The sequence below is a fragment of the Triticum urartu genome, chromosome 7A (genome assembly GCF_056163025.1).
Source record: "Triticum urartu cultivar PI428250 chromosome 7A, HENAU_Tu73, whole genome shotgun sequence".
Classification (NCBI taxonomy): Eukaryota; Viridiplantae; Streptophyta; class Magnoliopsida; order Poales; family Poaceae; genus Triticum; species Triticum urartu.
The window spans coordinates 743,088,462-743,103,712 of NC_141879.1; the positions used below are offsets into that span (position 1 = coordinate 743,088,462).

At 44.2% G+C, this 15,251-nt stretch overlaps 1 protein-coding gene and 1 pseudogene across 1 annotated transcript; one reads left to right on the forward strand and one right to left on the reverse strand.

Moving 5' to 3' along the window:
* Window positions 1-725: 725 nt before the first annotated feature.
* LOC125523963 (phytoene synthase 1, chloroplastic-like) lies at window positions 726-7,446 on the reverse strand (annotated as a pseudogene).
* Window positions 7,447-11,349: 3,903 nt separating this feature from the next.
* Window positions 11,350-13,879, forward strand: LOC125547150 (uncharacterized). Its single transcript, XM_087532945.1, has 8 exons — window positions 11,350-11,775; window positions 11,857-12,113; window positions 12,335-12,557; window positions 12,634-12,740; window positions 12,852-12,947; window positions 13,016-13,110; window positions 13,185-13,287; window positions 13,580-13,879. The coding sequence occupies exons 5-8, from the start codon at window positions 12,894-12,896 to the stop codon at window positions 13,877-13,879; spliced, it is 552 nt and encodes a 183-aa protein (XP_087389071.1). The 5' UTR covers window positions 11,350-11,775; window positions 11,857-12,113; window positions 12,335-12,557; window positions 12,634-12,740; window positions 12,852-12,893.
* The last annotated feature ends 1,372 nt before the right edge of the window (window positions 13,880-15,251 follow it).

Sequence of the window (15,251 nt, forward strand, 5' to 3'; positions counted from 1 at the left end):
GTCATTGAGAAACGCCATGTAAATTACTTTAATTTATTGCTAAACGCGTTAGCCATAGTAGTAGAAGTAATAGTTGGCGAGCAACTTCATGGAGACACGATGATGGAGATCATGATGATGGAGATCATGGTGTCATGCCGGTGACAAGATGATCATGGAGCCCCAAGATGGAGATCAAAGGAGCTATGTGATATTGGCCATATCATGTCACTATTATTATTTGATTGCATGTGATGTTTATCATGTTTTTGCATCTTGTTTACTTAGAATGACAGTAGTAAATAAGATGATCCCTCATAATAATTTCAAGAAAGTGTTCCCCCTAACTGTGCGCCGTTGCGACAGTTCGTTGTTTCGAAGCACCACGTGATGATCGGGTGTGATACATTCCAACGTTCACATACAACGGGTGTAAGACAGATTTACACACGCAATACACTTAGGTTGACTTGACGAGCCTAGCATGTACAGACATGGCCTCGGAACACAGAAGACCGAAAGGTCGAGCATGAGTCGTATAGAAGATATGATCAACATGAAGATGTTCACCGATGTTGACTAGTCCGTCTCATGTGATGATCGAACACGGCCTAGTCAACTCGGATCATGTTATACTTAGATGACTGGAGGGATGTCTATCTAAGTGGGAGTTCATTGAATAATTTGATTAGATGAACTTAATTATCATGAACTTAGTCTAAAATCTTTACTATATGTCTTGTAGATCAAATGGCCAACATTGTCCTCAACTTCAACACGTTCCTAGAGAAAACCAAGCTGAAAGACGATGGCAGCAACTATACGGACTGGGTCCGGAACCTGAGGATCATCCTCATAGCTGCCAAGAAAGATTATGTCCTAGAAGCACCGCTAGGTGACGCACCCGTCCCACAGAACCAAGACGTTATGAACGCTTGGCAGACACGTGTTGATGATTACTCCCTCGTTCAGTGCGGCATGCTTTACAGCTTAGAACCGGGGCTCCAAAAGCGTTTTGATCGACACGGAGCATATGAGATGTTCGAAGAGCTGAAAATGGTTTTCCAAGCTCATGCCCGGGTCGAGAGATATGAAGTCTCCGACAAGTTCTTCAGCTGTAAGATGGAGGAAAATAGTTCTGTCAGTGAGCACATACTCACTATGTCTGGGTTACATAACCGCTTGACTCAGCTGGGAGTTAATCTCCCGGATGACGCGGTCATTGACAGAATCCTCCAGTCGCTTCCACCAAGCTACAAGAGCTTTGTGATGAACTTCAATATGCAGGGGATGGAAAAGACCATTCCTGAAGTATTTGCAATGCTGAAATCAGCAGAGGTAGAAGTCAAAAAGGACCATCAAGTGTTGATGGTGAATAAAACCACTAAGTTCAAGAAAGGCAAGGGTAAGAAGAACTTCAAGAAGGACAGCAAGGGAGTTGCCGCGCCCGGTAAGCAAGCTACTGGGAAGAAGCCAAAGAATGGACCCAAGCCCGAGACTGAGTGTTTTTATTGCAAGGGAAGTGGTCACTGGAAGCGGAACTGCCCCAAATACTTAGCGGACAAGAAGGCCGGCAAAACGAAAGGTATATGTGATATACATGTAATTGATGTGTACCTTACCAATACTCGTAGTAGCTCCTGGGTATTTGATACCGGTGTAGTTGCTCACATTTGTAACTCAAAGCAGGAGCTGCGGAATAAGCGGAGATTGGCGAAGGATGAGGTGATGATGCGCGTCGGGAATGGTTCCAAGGTCGATGTGATCGCCGTCGGCACGCTACCTCTACATTTGCCTACGGGATTAGTTTTGAACCTCAATAATTGTTATTTAGTGCCAAGTTTGAGCATGAACATTGTATCAGGATCTCGTTTAATACAAGATGGCTACTCATTTAAATCCGAGAATAATGGTTGTTCTATTTATATGAGAGATATGTTTTATGGTCATGCTCCTATGGTGAATGGTTTATTCTTAATGAATCTCGAGCGTAATGCTACACATATTCATAGTGTGAATGCCAAAAGATGTAAGGTTGATAATGATAGTCCCACATACTTGTGGCACTGCCACCTTGGTCACATAGGTGTCAAACGCATGAAGAAGCTCCGTACAGATGGACTTTTAGAGTCTCTTGATTACGAATCGTTTGAGACGTGCGAACCATGCCTCATGGGTAAGATGACCAAGACTCCGTTCTCAGGAACAATGGAGCGAGCAACCAACCTATTGGAAATCATACATACTGATGTGTGCGGTCCAATGAGTGTTGAGGCTCGTGGTGGCTATCGTTATGTTCTCACCCTCACTGATGACTTGAGTAGATATGGGTATATCTACTTAATGAAACACAAGTCTGAAACCTTTGAAAAGTTCAAGGAATTTCAGAGTGAGGTTGAGAATCAACGTGACAGAAAAATCAAGTTTTTGCGATCAGATCGTGGAGGAGAATACTTGAGTCACGAATTTGGTACACACATAAGAAAATGTGGAATAGTTTCACAAGTCACGCCGCCTGGAACACCTCAGCGTAATGGTGTGTCCGAACATCATAATCGCACTCTATTAGATATGGTGCGATCTATGATGTCTCTTACCGATTTACCGCTGTCATTTTGGGGCTATGCTTTAGAGACTACCGCATTCACTTTAAATAGGGCTCTGTCGAAATCCGTTGAGACGACACCGTATGAATTATGGTTTGGGAAGAAGCCTAAGCTGTCGTTTCTAAAAGTTTGGGGATGCGATGCTTATGTCAAGAAACTTCAACCTGAAAAGCTCGAACCCAAGTCAGAAAAATGCATCCTCATAGGATACCCTAAAGAAACTATTGGGTATACCTTCTACCTCAGATCCGAAGGCAAGATCTTTGTTGACAAGAATGGATCCTTTCTAGAGAAGGAGTTTCTCTCGAAAGAAGTAAGTGGGAGGAAAGTAGAACTTGATGAAGTATTGCCTCTTGAACCGGAAAGTGGCGCAACTCAGGAAAATGTTCCTGTGGTGCCTGCACCAATTAGAGAGGAAGTTAATGATGATGATCAAGATACTTCTGATCAAGCTCCTACTGAACTTCGAAGGTCCACAAGGACACGTTCCGCACCAGAGTGGTTCTGCAACCCTGTCTTGGAAATCATGTTGTTAGACAACAGTGAACCTTCGAACTATGAAGAAGCGATGGCGGGCCCGGATTCCGACAAATGGCTGGAAGCCATGAAATCCGAGATAGGATCCATGTATGAAAACGAAGTACGGACTTTGACTGACTTGCCCGTTGATCGGCGAGCCATAGAAAATAAATGGATCTTTAAGAAGAAGACAGACGCGGATGGTAATGTGACCATCTATAAAGCACGGCTTGTCGCTAAGGGTTATCGACAAGTTCAAGGGGTTGACTACGATGAGACTTTCTCACCCGTAGCGAAGCTGAAGTCCGTCCGAATCATGTTAGCAATTGCCGCATTCTATGATTATGAAATATGGCAAATGGACATCAAAACGGCATTCCTTAATGGTTTCCTTAAGGAAGAATTGTATATGATGCAACCGGAAGGTTTTGTCGATCCTAAGAATGCTGACAAGGTGTGCAAGCTCCAATGCTCGATTTATGGACTGGTGCAAGCATCTCGGAGTTGGAACATTCACTTTGATGAGATGATCAAAGCGTTTGGGTTTATGCAGACTTATGGAGAAGTCTGCATTTACAAGAAAGTGAGTGGGAGCTCTGTAGCATTTCTCATATTGTATGTGGATGACATACTGTTGATGGGAAATGATATAGAATTCTTGGAAAGCATAAAGGCCTATTTGAACAAGTGTTTTTCAATGAAGGACCTTGGAGAAGCTGCTTATATATTAGGCATCAAGATCTATAGAGATAGATCGAGACGCCTCATTGGTCTTTCACAGAGTACGTACCTTGACAAGATATTGAAGAAGTTCAAAATGGATCAGTCAAAGAAGGGGTTCTTGCCTGTATTGCAAGGTACGAGATTGAGCTTGGCTCAATGCCCGACCACGGCAGAAGATAGATAAAAGATGAGTGTCTTCCCCTATGCCTCGGCCATAGGGTCTATCATGTATGCTATGCTGTGTACCAGACCTGATGTAAACCTTGCCGTGAGTTTGGTAGGAAGGTACCAAAGTAATCCCGGCATGGAACACTGGACAGCGGTCAAAAATATCCTGAAGTACCTGAAAAGGACTAAGGAAATGTTTCTTGTTTATGGAGGTGACGAAGAGCTTGTCGTAAAGGGTTACGTCGATGCTAGCTTCGACACAGATCTGGATGACTCTAAGTCACAAACCGGATACGTGTATATTTTGAATGGTGGGGCAGTAAGCTGGTGCAGTTGCAAGCAAAGCATTGTGGCGGGATCTACATGTGAAGCGGAGTACATGGCAGCCTCGGAGGCAGCACACGAAGCAGTCTGGGTGAAGGAGTTCATTACCGACCTAGGAGTAATACCCAATGCGTCGGGCCCGATGACTCTCTTCTGTGACAACACTGGAGCTATTGCCCTTGCCAAGGAGCCCAGGTTTCACAGGAAGACCGGGCATATCAAGCGTCGCTTCAACTCCATTCGTGAAAGTGTTCAAAATGGAGACATAGAGATTTGTAAAGTACATATGGACCTGAATGTAGCAGATCCGTTGACTAAACCTCTCCCTAGAGCAAAACATGATCAACACCAGAATTCCATGGGTGTTCGATTCATCACAATGTAACTAGATGATTGACTCTAGTGCAAGTGGGAGACTGTTGGAAATATGCCCTAGAGGCAATAATAAAATGATTATTATATTTCCTTGTTCATGATAATTGTCTATTATTCACGCTATAATTGTATTGTCCGGAAATCGTAATACATGTGTGAATACATAGACCATAATGTGTCCCTAGTGAGCCTCTAGTTGACTAGCTCGTTGATCAACAGATAGTCATGGTTTCCTGGCTATGGACATGGGGATGTCATTGATAACGGGATCACATCATTAGGAGAATGATGTGATGGACAAGACCCAAACCTAAGCATAGCACAAAGATGGTGTAGTTCCTCTCTAAGGACCGTACCGAGGAATTCCTGGTGTGGGAGCCAATCACGGGTGCACAGCAGCGCGTACCTATCCCCGTGGCGTTCCAGTTCGGCAACACCACCGCAGCCATGTTCTGCGCAGCTGACGGGTGCAACCACCACGACTGCCACGGCGGTCCATTCTGCGTGGTCTTTGTCTTCTCCGTCTCTGATGAAGACGCTGGCTACGACCTATATGACACGTCGGCATGCGTCTACTCATCCGAGACTGGCGCCTGGGGCGAGCCGACCTTAATGCGCGACAAATACCTCATGGACTTCGAATACTTTTCCAGTGTGCTTGTTGGGAGGTCTTTCTTGTACTTCATGTCATGTGGTGGGTTGATCCTGGAGTATGACCTGGCAAGGCATGGACTGACTTGGTTCGACACACCACTCTTGCCACTCTAAGGGTGAACCCACTTGCAACCTCATGCTGGCGGAGGGCGGTGGACTAGGACTCGTCGAAGAACTGGATCCGCATCTGCAATTGTGGTCATGGGAGGTGATGGATGCCCGATGGATGCCTGGCCGAATCATCTACCTGGAAAGTTTGTCCCTAGTAAATGGTGCTCCAGTGGGTGCAAAATGTCCGGTGCATGTGTTGGGCTTTGCCGAGGGAGCAAATGTCATTTTCGTGACCACTGTTGCAGGCCTCTTCGCAATTCAAGTACAATCAGGGCAGGCGACCAGGGTGTGCAATAATCATGGATACGGTAAACTGATTCCGATCGTCGGCCTTTACACTCCTATGCCCCGAGGCGAGCGCTTGCCGGCTTCCGGTTGTTAGCTCTCCTTCAATGGCAACTTCCCCGAGGGAGGTTAGCTTTGGGAGTTGCTGTTGAGTTGTAATAAGGTGACTGTCCTGTAGTACATGTAACGTGTGTTTCCATTGTAACTGTAGAACCTATTCTTGAGGACTGCTAGCTAGCTAGTCCTAAGGAACCTCCTTGATCTATGTCCCATCGCCCCTGTATTCATTGAATGTTCCCCTTGAGGGCTATGTCCTTCTAAAGTTTAGAAACAGCGTCATATTTTCTCAGTTCTGTATTCCAAACTGTATTGCTCGAATATATACGCGTACAGAATAATATACCTGTTTTCCGAATTCAGGACCGACAACGAGTATATATATACATCTTGTTCTATCTTCAAACGCACATGTTCTAGCAATAATAATATACATGTAAACATTCGGTCTCCATCGAGGTTTGCTGCAGTATTCTTCTCCCTTCCTTCCCCAGCCCTTCATGTCAACATTGATTGCAGAGGAATGTGCCGATTCACCGCATTGACTATCCAACTAACCGGATGAAGAGCTCGAAGGCAGATGTCGCGACACCACCCAATTTCTTTCTATCTAGCCTAACCTGACCATCTTCATCTTGCTTTGTTGTTTCTTCTAGGTCTGGGTTATTTCTCAGTGAATACGGTAAGAGCAGCGATCTCCCGTACGCAACAGGAAGCGCCAGCACCTTCTTCGCCTTCCCAACACAGGCCCTCTTGGTGAAGTTGTTGTAGTCGTTTGCTTCGATCTCGTCGAGGATCTGTCGATATAGCAACAGAGAGGCCCAAACCTGCAATTGCAATGCAAAACCATATTATCACTCAAGTGATACTTTCTTCTATTTGAGCCCCTAATATTTTTTTTCAATGATTATACATGAGGGGCGGCGACCCCCCTTGACACATAGGTTTTTTTTTGCGGGTTTTGAACTACACATAGCTCCTTCGTTGTTACTAATAATTAACATCGATGAGAACTCTATATGTAGCTCTTTTTGGCTTTCAAGTTGTGGTATTAGGGCACTTACCGGCCACCGGCTCTCCTTCCTACGCTCAGTCACCCCTCGCTCCACCTCCTCGAAGAACATCCTCGCCCTCTTGATCTGCCTCTTCATGAATTTCCTCCACTTGTCGGTGATGACTCCTTTGAAGATGTCTTTGTTGGAGAGCCCCACCTCCGCGAGCTCGTCTTGACGTAGATATACCCTTCTTCTTTGCGCACTGGAAAAGAAATATTGCAAAGACACAAAATTTCAAGACATTCCTATTTTAATACTCATATCATGATTGTTCTTCAGAGAAAGGGAAGACCGTTGCATTTTAGTGGTAATGAGTGGGTGGCTTACTCTTCTCCGACATCCCTGAGTATATTGGTGAGCTGGTTTGTGAGCCCGACAGCCAGAGCGGCACCGTAGACACTCTCAGCCGTTGCTTTGGACTCGGGCGAGATGCCCGTCACCGGAAGCCTCATCACACCCACGGTGCCCGCGACGTAATAGCAGTATATGTAGGGCTCATCAAAGTTCCTGTATCTTGGCTTCTAGAGGTCCATCCGCATCCCGTTAATCATGTCCTCGAATGTCTGGCATATGTACAAAGAGTTGGTCATTTTGGAATGTCGACAATATAGTTTGTAAGTAGTAGTACTAACCAGAAGCAAAAGTTTTATAATGTATTTCTCAGGTCTGAAACTACTTGGACTTTCCCTGATTCCTGTTCTACCTCTAGACCATTTCCAACTTTTTTTCTCTTGCTATGTTCAACGGTAAGGTGCTCCCTTAATAGTGCTCCTACAGTACAGTTTGTGCCGCTGCTGGTCACTTAGTATGTGATCCCAAGTTCAAATGCTCCCAGATGAATAGTAAAATTAAAAAGTTAGTAAAAAATAAAAAAATGAAAAACAAGGGTGCCAAAATTCGACAAATGTTTTGTGTTGCTGTAAAAAATTCATCATAAAATAACATTCTTGGAAGTCATGGCAAAAAAAAATTGATGGTTCAAAAATACTATTTACGAAAGCGTCTTGGAATCCTAATTTTGCTTCATGACTTCTACGAATGTTATCATGAAATGTCATTTCAAAGTATTTTAAAATCATTGGCCTGTTTAAGCATACAAACCTTCATTTTTAGAATACGGAGGGTGAAACTCCAGCACAATCGAGAGAAATAGCGTCGGAACCCTATCCCTAGTCATGAGAAGCTTCCCCTACCCATCTCGTACTTAGCCGCCCCCGCACCCAGACTCCGGCAAGACTTCCATTGTTCTCGCTGGCTTCTAAACTTAAGATCATTGAGCAACTACTCCTGAATCGATGGCAACGTTTTGGCTACCGAATCCCAAGAAAATACCGAGGGTGGGCGAGAAACGCGGATACCGCGGTTACCGTGAAATTCCGAGGAAATACCGCTCAAATTTTTTTAATGCAATTTGAATTCAAAATTTTCTGAGCTTGAAATATATAGGTAATGAGCTCAACTAGTTCACGCAGTCGCTGTTGGCGCAGTGGTAAGTTCTCCCAGTCTGTCCTCCACGTATGCGAGGTCGTGGGAGGGCCATGTTTACCATCAGACCACAGTAGCTTACATGTTTTAGAAGAGTTTCTATCTGTACTTGAGCAGACTATCACCGTTGAAATTCAAAAAATTCGAATTTTTTTTGCTCGGGATACAGCTTTCTCGTGGGGTAGCGAGAAACACGGGAACCGGGCGGTAACCGAATTTTTCGCCCGGTACCCAAAACCTTGATCGATGGTGGCGCCGACGTCCCTCTTGGATTTGACCAGGCGAGGTCTACGAGCATCACCCAGCTAAACTCATGGCGCTAGACCATGCGGCCACTGTGGCCGACGGTAGCGTTGCGTGATTATACATCTTCAAACTTTGGTAGGTTGAGTGCTTAGTAATTATATATTATTAAATTTCAATATTTTTTTTATTTAGTCACGCCAAGTCTAAACAAACGCAATATTTATATAAAGCTTTTATACTTGTTATTTATTCTCGAGATTGGGTTGTAATACTTGATTAGATTAGTAATATTGTTCTTTATGCTCAAGGTGTGGAAAATTACCATGCGAGCTATATTACTATTGGAAGTCACATTAATATTTTTTCATTTCAATACATTATGTCTTAAACAGGTATTTCAATTCAATTGCCAAGAAATACAAACATGCATATTTTTCATGGATGGATACTCACATTAATATAGTGTGTATATATATATATACATATATATATATATATATATATATTTATCTATCCTTAAATAACTTGGTAGAGATTTATAAAGCACATGGTGTCGAAAATATCTTGGTAGCAGTTTCAAGTTTATTATTAGCTATACATAAGTAAAAAATCTAGAGTTTTTTTTGTATGAGGAACTCGTCACGAAATCATCAACGTCTCCTTTAATCATGTTTTATAGGTCACATGTTTGGTTGTTACATGTTACATTGGGTTTGATAGACCATCGATACATATATGCACTCTAGATGTGGCACTGAAAATATAATCAGGATATCTTTTAGTGCAACCTATATGCATACATCTGAGTCAGACCTTGTGAGGAGATGTTTTTCTTCCTAAATGCGGAGAGATCAAAGTCCAAAAAGACTCAAAATTCCTCATACTTCCGGTTCCAAGTCCAAAATCTCTCCACTTTAATATGTTCAGACCTGCGAGTTGTTACCATCCGGAGCCTTGCTCTGAGTAAATCCCCCTGAGTGAGGTGTTCGATATATCTGAGATGTTGTCGAAGCTTACTGCTCATATTTGGTACCTCGACTTTCATCTAGTACATGCGAGCAAGCTAATGCGACTTTGAAGTTTCGTCAGGGCGGCTTTGTCTGATAATGCATGGATCATTGATCTTGCACATGGTGACACCACTAGTCTCTTGGCGGAATTCATCGCACCGAGACACTGGTTGAGTACAATGGACATCCAGCTACCACTAGTAGAAAAAACCTAGTACCGACGTTTGGGAAACACCATTACCGACGCGGAGACCAGATGTTGGTAGTGTCGGGCATATAACCCTGTGTTATAACCCGCCCTAGATGGGCCGGGTTAAAATGTTGGCGACTCAATAAGAAAGCCTTAGACAGGCCTAAAGGAGCCCAAACTGAGCCAAGGAGGCAACTTATGTGGAGAACCGAATTAAAGCTGTAAGCCACCCAATGGCGTCTTTCCTAGCAAGGCAAGGTGATTTAGAACCAGGGTCGGTCCAGAAGTGTGACCCGACCCGGACTCCTGTAAGCCCAGGGCCTCGACCTGTGTTATTAAGGCGAGACCCTATGGCGGGTAAACTTAAGTTACAATCGATTGATAGCTAGGTCAAGCAGATTCGCTCCCTTGTAATCGATACTCAAGCAATACAACTAGAAGTAGGACGTAGTCTTTTACCTCATCCAGAGGGGCCGAACCTAGGTAAACTCGTGTCTTTCGTCCTATTCAACCCCTTCAAGCTAGTCACAGTAGCGATGGCTGCACACCTAAGTCCTTTCACTAGGGCATCTGCCGTGAAAAAACCACGACAGTTGGCGCCCACCGTGGGGCCATCGCACGATGGTTTCGAGTTCTTGAAGGGCTCTTTCCCAGGGATCGAGGGATACGCCATTGGCAGGATAACCAAGAGTCGTCGCGGCAAGCTCTACATCGATGACGCTGGTTGGGGCCCCGAGGCCGACTCAATCGAGTACGGGTACCGGTCCCCTTCAGCGGAATTCATGTCTTCATTGGAAAGATTGGCTGATCTGAGCCTGAGCCGGACATCTCCACCAACCACATCGAGTCAGCTAGGAACATGCAACCCACTCGATTCAACCCGGCCGGAAGCATGTCTTCGTCGGTTTCACGCATGGCATTGATCTTGCAGAGGACTCTGTATCTCGAGGAGAGACTCTCATCTACTCAGGTGATGAGTCCTTTACCGGAGAGACGGAGTTGATTTACTAGCTTCAAGATGGCGGGCTTGGGGCTATTCTAATTGCAACAGTATTCCAGACCCCATGAGCTGCCATCTAGGGCTGCTATCTTTATGGCTCGCACATGACCGGCTCTCAACTCATCAACAGCTACAGCTATGACATCTGGCTCGACTGCGGCTGCGGCGGCTGGTGCTGGTGGCTCAACCAGACCACCGACTCAGGTTATGTTGGAGTTGAGGAATGAGTTGACAACCTTGATGGGGACCGAGGTCACATGAGAGAACCAAGCGGAGAGTAATGCGGAGATTGCGAAGCGTAGGGAACAGAGGACCAAGGCCCAAGATGATATCAATGCAATGCAGGCTCAGATGGATGCTGAGTCACAGCGTATCAGGGTAGAGGCTTTTCGCTTAAGCTTTGATCAAGGCGCCTCTAATGCGGTTCTTCGAAGGAGGCACCAGTCCCGTTTGCCTTTGCAGTATGAGCCGATGAATCTTTTTAACACGCCAGGGGCAGGGCCAAGCAGTCCACCAGTTATAACCAGGGTTGCAGAAGCACCAGGAAGCAGGGCGGAGGCCGGAGACGCACAGTTTTCACCACCGAACCGGGGAGATGACTGTGACTCTCCAGGATGTTTCGATGATCCTTGCACTTCCCATCAAGGGAATTCTTGTCTATTTTATCACTAATGCTGCTAACTGGCGCGATAGGATGTTTGACCTTATCGGTGCGGTTCCTGCGGTGCCGGATGACCCAACTAAATACAGAGTCCCCGCTGGTGCGACTTATGTTTGGATCGTAGAACATTTTAGCCAGTGCCCTGGCGATGCTAGTGAGGAGATGGTCCAACAGTATACACGTGCATACTTGTGTTATGTGATCTCGAGGACTCTTTTTGCTGATGGTGGTGGTAGGACCGCTCCGTGGATGTGGCTGAAGGCGTTATCTGGTTGGGATAGTAAACAAAGCTGGGGTTTGGCGGCACTGGCCTACTTGTACCGTCAGGTAATCAATTGTACATAGTTTTCTCTCTATATTACATCTTCAAACATTCTCTAATTGTCCCGTGTGTGCCTCTATGTGCAGTTGGATGAGGCATGTTGTAGGCGCAAAGATCATGCCAGCATTTGTGGTTCGTTAGTCCTACTTTTAGTTTGGATGTGGGAACACTTTTCAGTTGGACGACCGAAAGTGATCCGTTATGACGCCTGGGACGATCATGATAACCCGCTATGGAAGCCTACATGCGCGTACAAGTGGGACAAGGTTTTGGAGTTCAACGGCGACCAAAAGAGGATGTACATAGACTACACCAATGAGTTCGACGTGCTAACCGCCGAGCAGGTAATAATTGCAATGTCAATATTCACTCGCTCTTAAATACAAACTAATCTTTGTGGAATTATCTCCAAGAGTGGTATTTGGGGAACTCCAAACCTGTCCTTTCAAAAATAGTTATCATTTGCTTCGTTCCATTAATATGCATACTTCTTTTTTTCTTAGTATTATTTTCATGTCTTCCTTAGCAATTTATTCTATTGGCTCCCTGCTTGTACTATGTTACGGTGACGTGGCAGCCATATGGACTGCAGGACAATTTCGCTTTCATCCCCGATTTCCAGTTGAACCCGAAATGCACAGAGGAATCACATCTTTGGCAGATGCGGTGCCCATTGATATGCTTATATGCAGTCGAGCACCACCTTCCACAAGCGTGTGATGACTCAATTTGGGTTATTTCAGGATACACCGCCGGAGTGGAAGGACACGAATATCGTGCTTCACGGGTGAGAGAGTGCATCTTCTGTCTTTAGCATTGTAAACTATTTCAGGCTGCCAATACTTATGATTGTTAATATGAAGCTTGGACAAAATGAAGCAGAAGAAGATCAAGAAACTGGGAGTCATATCATGAAAAGTACATCAAGAAGTGGAATTACTTGGTGAAGGTGGCTAATAATAACAGACAAGTACATCGCCAAGTGCACGATGAAGCTACATTTTACAAATATCTTCAATGGATTCTTAGCGAGTCTCGTGTGGAGTTATGCCCGCCGGCTTATGACAAGAGCATATTGGAGGTGCCCACAGGTTTCGAAGAGACTGCCAACCTCAACTACAACATGCTCATCAGAGAGGGCACACAAACCGGATTTGCTCCTATGATCAAATTTATAGTAAGTTTTGCCCTTTTCGACATATCAACATAACTAGAGCTCTTTTGTTGACTTGTTTGTTTTCATAGCGCACTGAGATCTCGTGCCAGGTTAGTGAAGCCGATCAAGCACTCGCACAACCTCGGGGTGGGAATTCTGAGAATGTCCTTAGAGAGTTTATTAAGGTATGTCGTGAGAGCCTTTTGTTTACATGCTTTGTGTTCAAATCCACTAAAATCTCTATTTCGCAATGTCACGGCGTAGCGCTATTCGGTTATGTTCCTTAGCTCATCTTCTTGGTTGCCGTACCATCGAGGCCGACATGCCCACCCGGTCGAGTTCCACTGCTTCTGAAGAGGAGGTATTAAATCTGTGTTACCATTTATTTTTTAATTTTTTCATATAAAATATTTATCATGGTGTGATTGCATAAACAAATGTTACCGTCTACATGTATTACCAATTACCATACAGAGTTATGAACTTAACATCACTTGTTGCATCTTACAAAGTTGATGCTATGATTCGTATTTTATGAGGTGTGTTCCACAAACAGGCTATATGTTACCAATTTATGATTCATCTTTACTCAAACTGAATGTTGAATTTCGTGTTAGATCCAATTCCACTCAAACATATTCCTTATTTTTCAGGCGCCCGACGAGATCACCCTGAGGGGGTTTATCGATGATGCACCTCAGCCTAGTCAGCCTAGTCAGCCTATTGAGCGTCGCCACTTCAATTTAAAGCCTAGGAAGACCTTCAACTATTATACACCGGAGGCATGGAACAAGAAACAAAAGAGGACCGTTGACAAGACCGTTGTCGAGTCCGAGGACGAGTTTGAGGACGAGCAGGAGCCGGCGCCGAAGAAGGTTCTGAGGAGGTTGAAGAGGGCCGGGGACGAGCCGGGGACAAAGAAGGATGTGAGGCAGGCGAGGGGGGAGAAGTAGGTGTATTTGTGAACTAATTGAACTTGTCACTTTAGTTAGCTTCTAGATGTGAACTTCTCGTAATTGTAGACTTCTTGTGAACTTTTTGGCTGTGAAGTTTCTATAATGTGAAATGAACGGTAGGTATGGACAGATTTTACGCCATCAGAAACAAGGGTATGGGTATGGGATTATTTTACCCGCACCATACCCTACCCATTGACATCCTTAGTAGAACCTATGAGTTGGGTTAACAAAAAGTGTACATGTATGGTCTTTTGTATTGTTGTCATTGGAGACTTGGAGGGGCATCAAAATGTGAATTAAGATGTGTTGCTTCAAAGGAACTTGATGAAGCCTGCAATTTTCCTTGGCTTTTTTTGGACACGGCAATATCTCATATGACTAAGAATTATCTATTTTTGGTCGATTTTATAGGTTTGTTCATACATATCAAGAAAAAATTCACCAGTTGTAACAATATATTTATCTAGTAAAAATAATATAGTATCATCTCGGGGTAAAACTATAATGGATATTTTCCGACCAAATATCAGACCGAAGGGCCTCAGATGGCATTCGTTCTAAAATTCAAATAGTTCCCGGATTCGGTCATGGATACAGATAGTACTCTTTGTATTAGACTATGGGTTTGGTTTTGACATTATACCATCATGTTCAAAATTATATTGATTTCAATCAGAGATTATCCAGATAATATGGCAGAGAGTTCGAGGATAGACCACACACCCATTGTTTCAACCCATAAAACAATGCACTGGCTGAAGACACACATGCAGACTTGAGGGGCATTAGGCTAGTCATAGTGTGATTAACTTAGACTAGTAACATGTATATGTTACTAGTCTATTTTAATATTTCACAGTGGGTAGTGTCATAGGTATGATAACCTAGAGAGCTTCATTTATTACTTTGTAAAGTCACTTTACATTAGGAACCTCTATGAGAGATGCATTGGACATGAATTCGCTGAATGAAAGCCTGCCAAATGACAATGCTATTATACGGTTTCTAATCGTTGGTTAGGTCCTAACTATAACTTGTAAATCTAATCACTAAAATAATTTGGATGATGTGGCTTAACGTTGTTCTTTGAATTGAACCACACATTGTGTGTTTATAATACACTAGCACATATGTCCGTGCGTTGCAATGGAAGAGATATTGTTTTTTTGCGAGAAGCAGATAGAGAGATAATTGATTTGTCCACCAAAAATGGTCTCGCAGCCGTGCATGATAGAGTGAGGAGTTGCGGTCTTCTCGCGGGTCATGTCTAGCTCGCGAGATCTTGATAGTGGTGGGGTTGGTCGGCGTGGCAGCGACCATCCAACTCGTACCTTTTTTTCCTCCGGCTCCGCCTTCGTATTGGGGT

Bases quoted from the DNA above. Each gene is read 5' to 3' on its own strand.
- LOC125547150 (XM_087532945.1), top strand. From the start codon at position 12,894: ATGCTCATCAGAGAGGGCACACAAACCGGATTTGCTCCTATGATCAAA. The intron at 13,111-13,184 runs GGTATGTCGTGA...CGCAATGTCACG, and splicing joins GTCCTTAGAGAGTTTATTAA to GCGTAGCGCTATTCGGTTAT. The intron at 13,288-13,579 runs GTATTAAATCTG...CTTATTTTTCAG, and splicing joins CCACTGCTTCTGAAGAGGAG to GCGCCCGACGAGATCACCCT.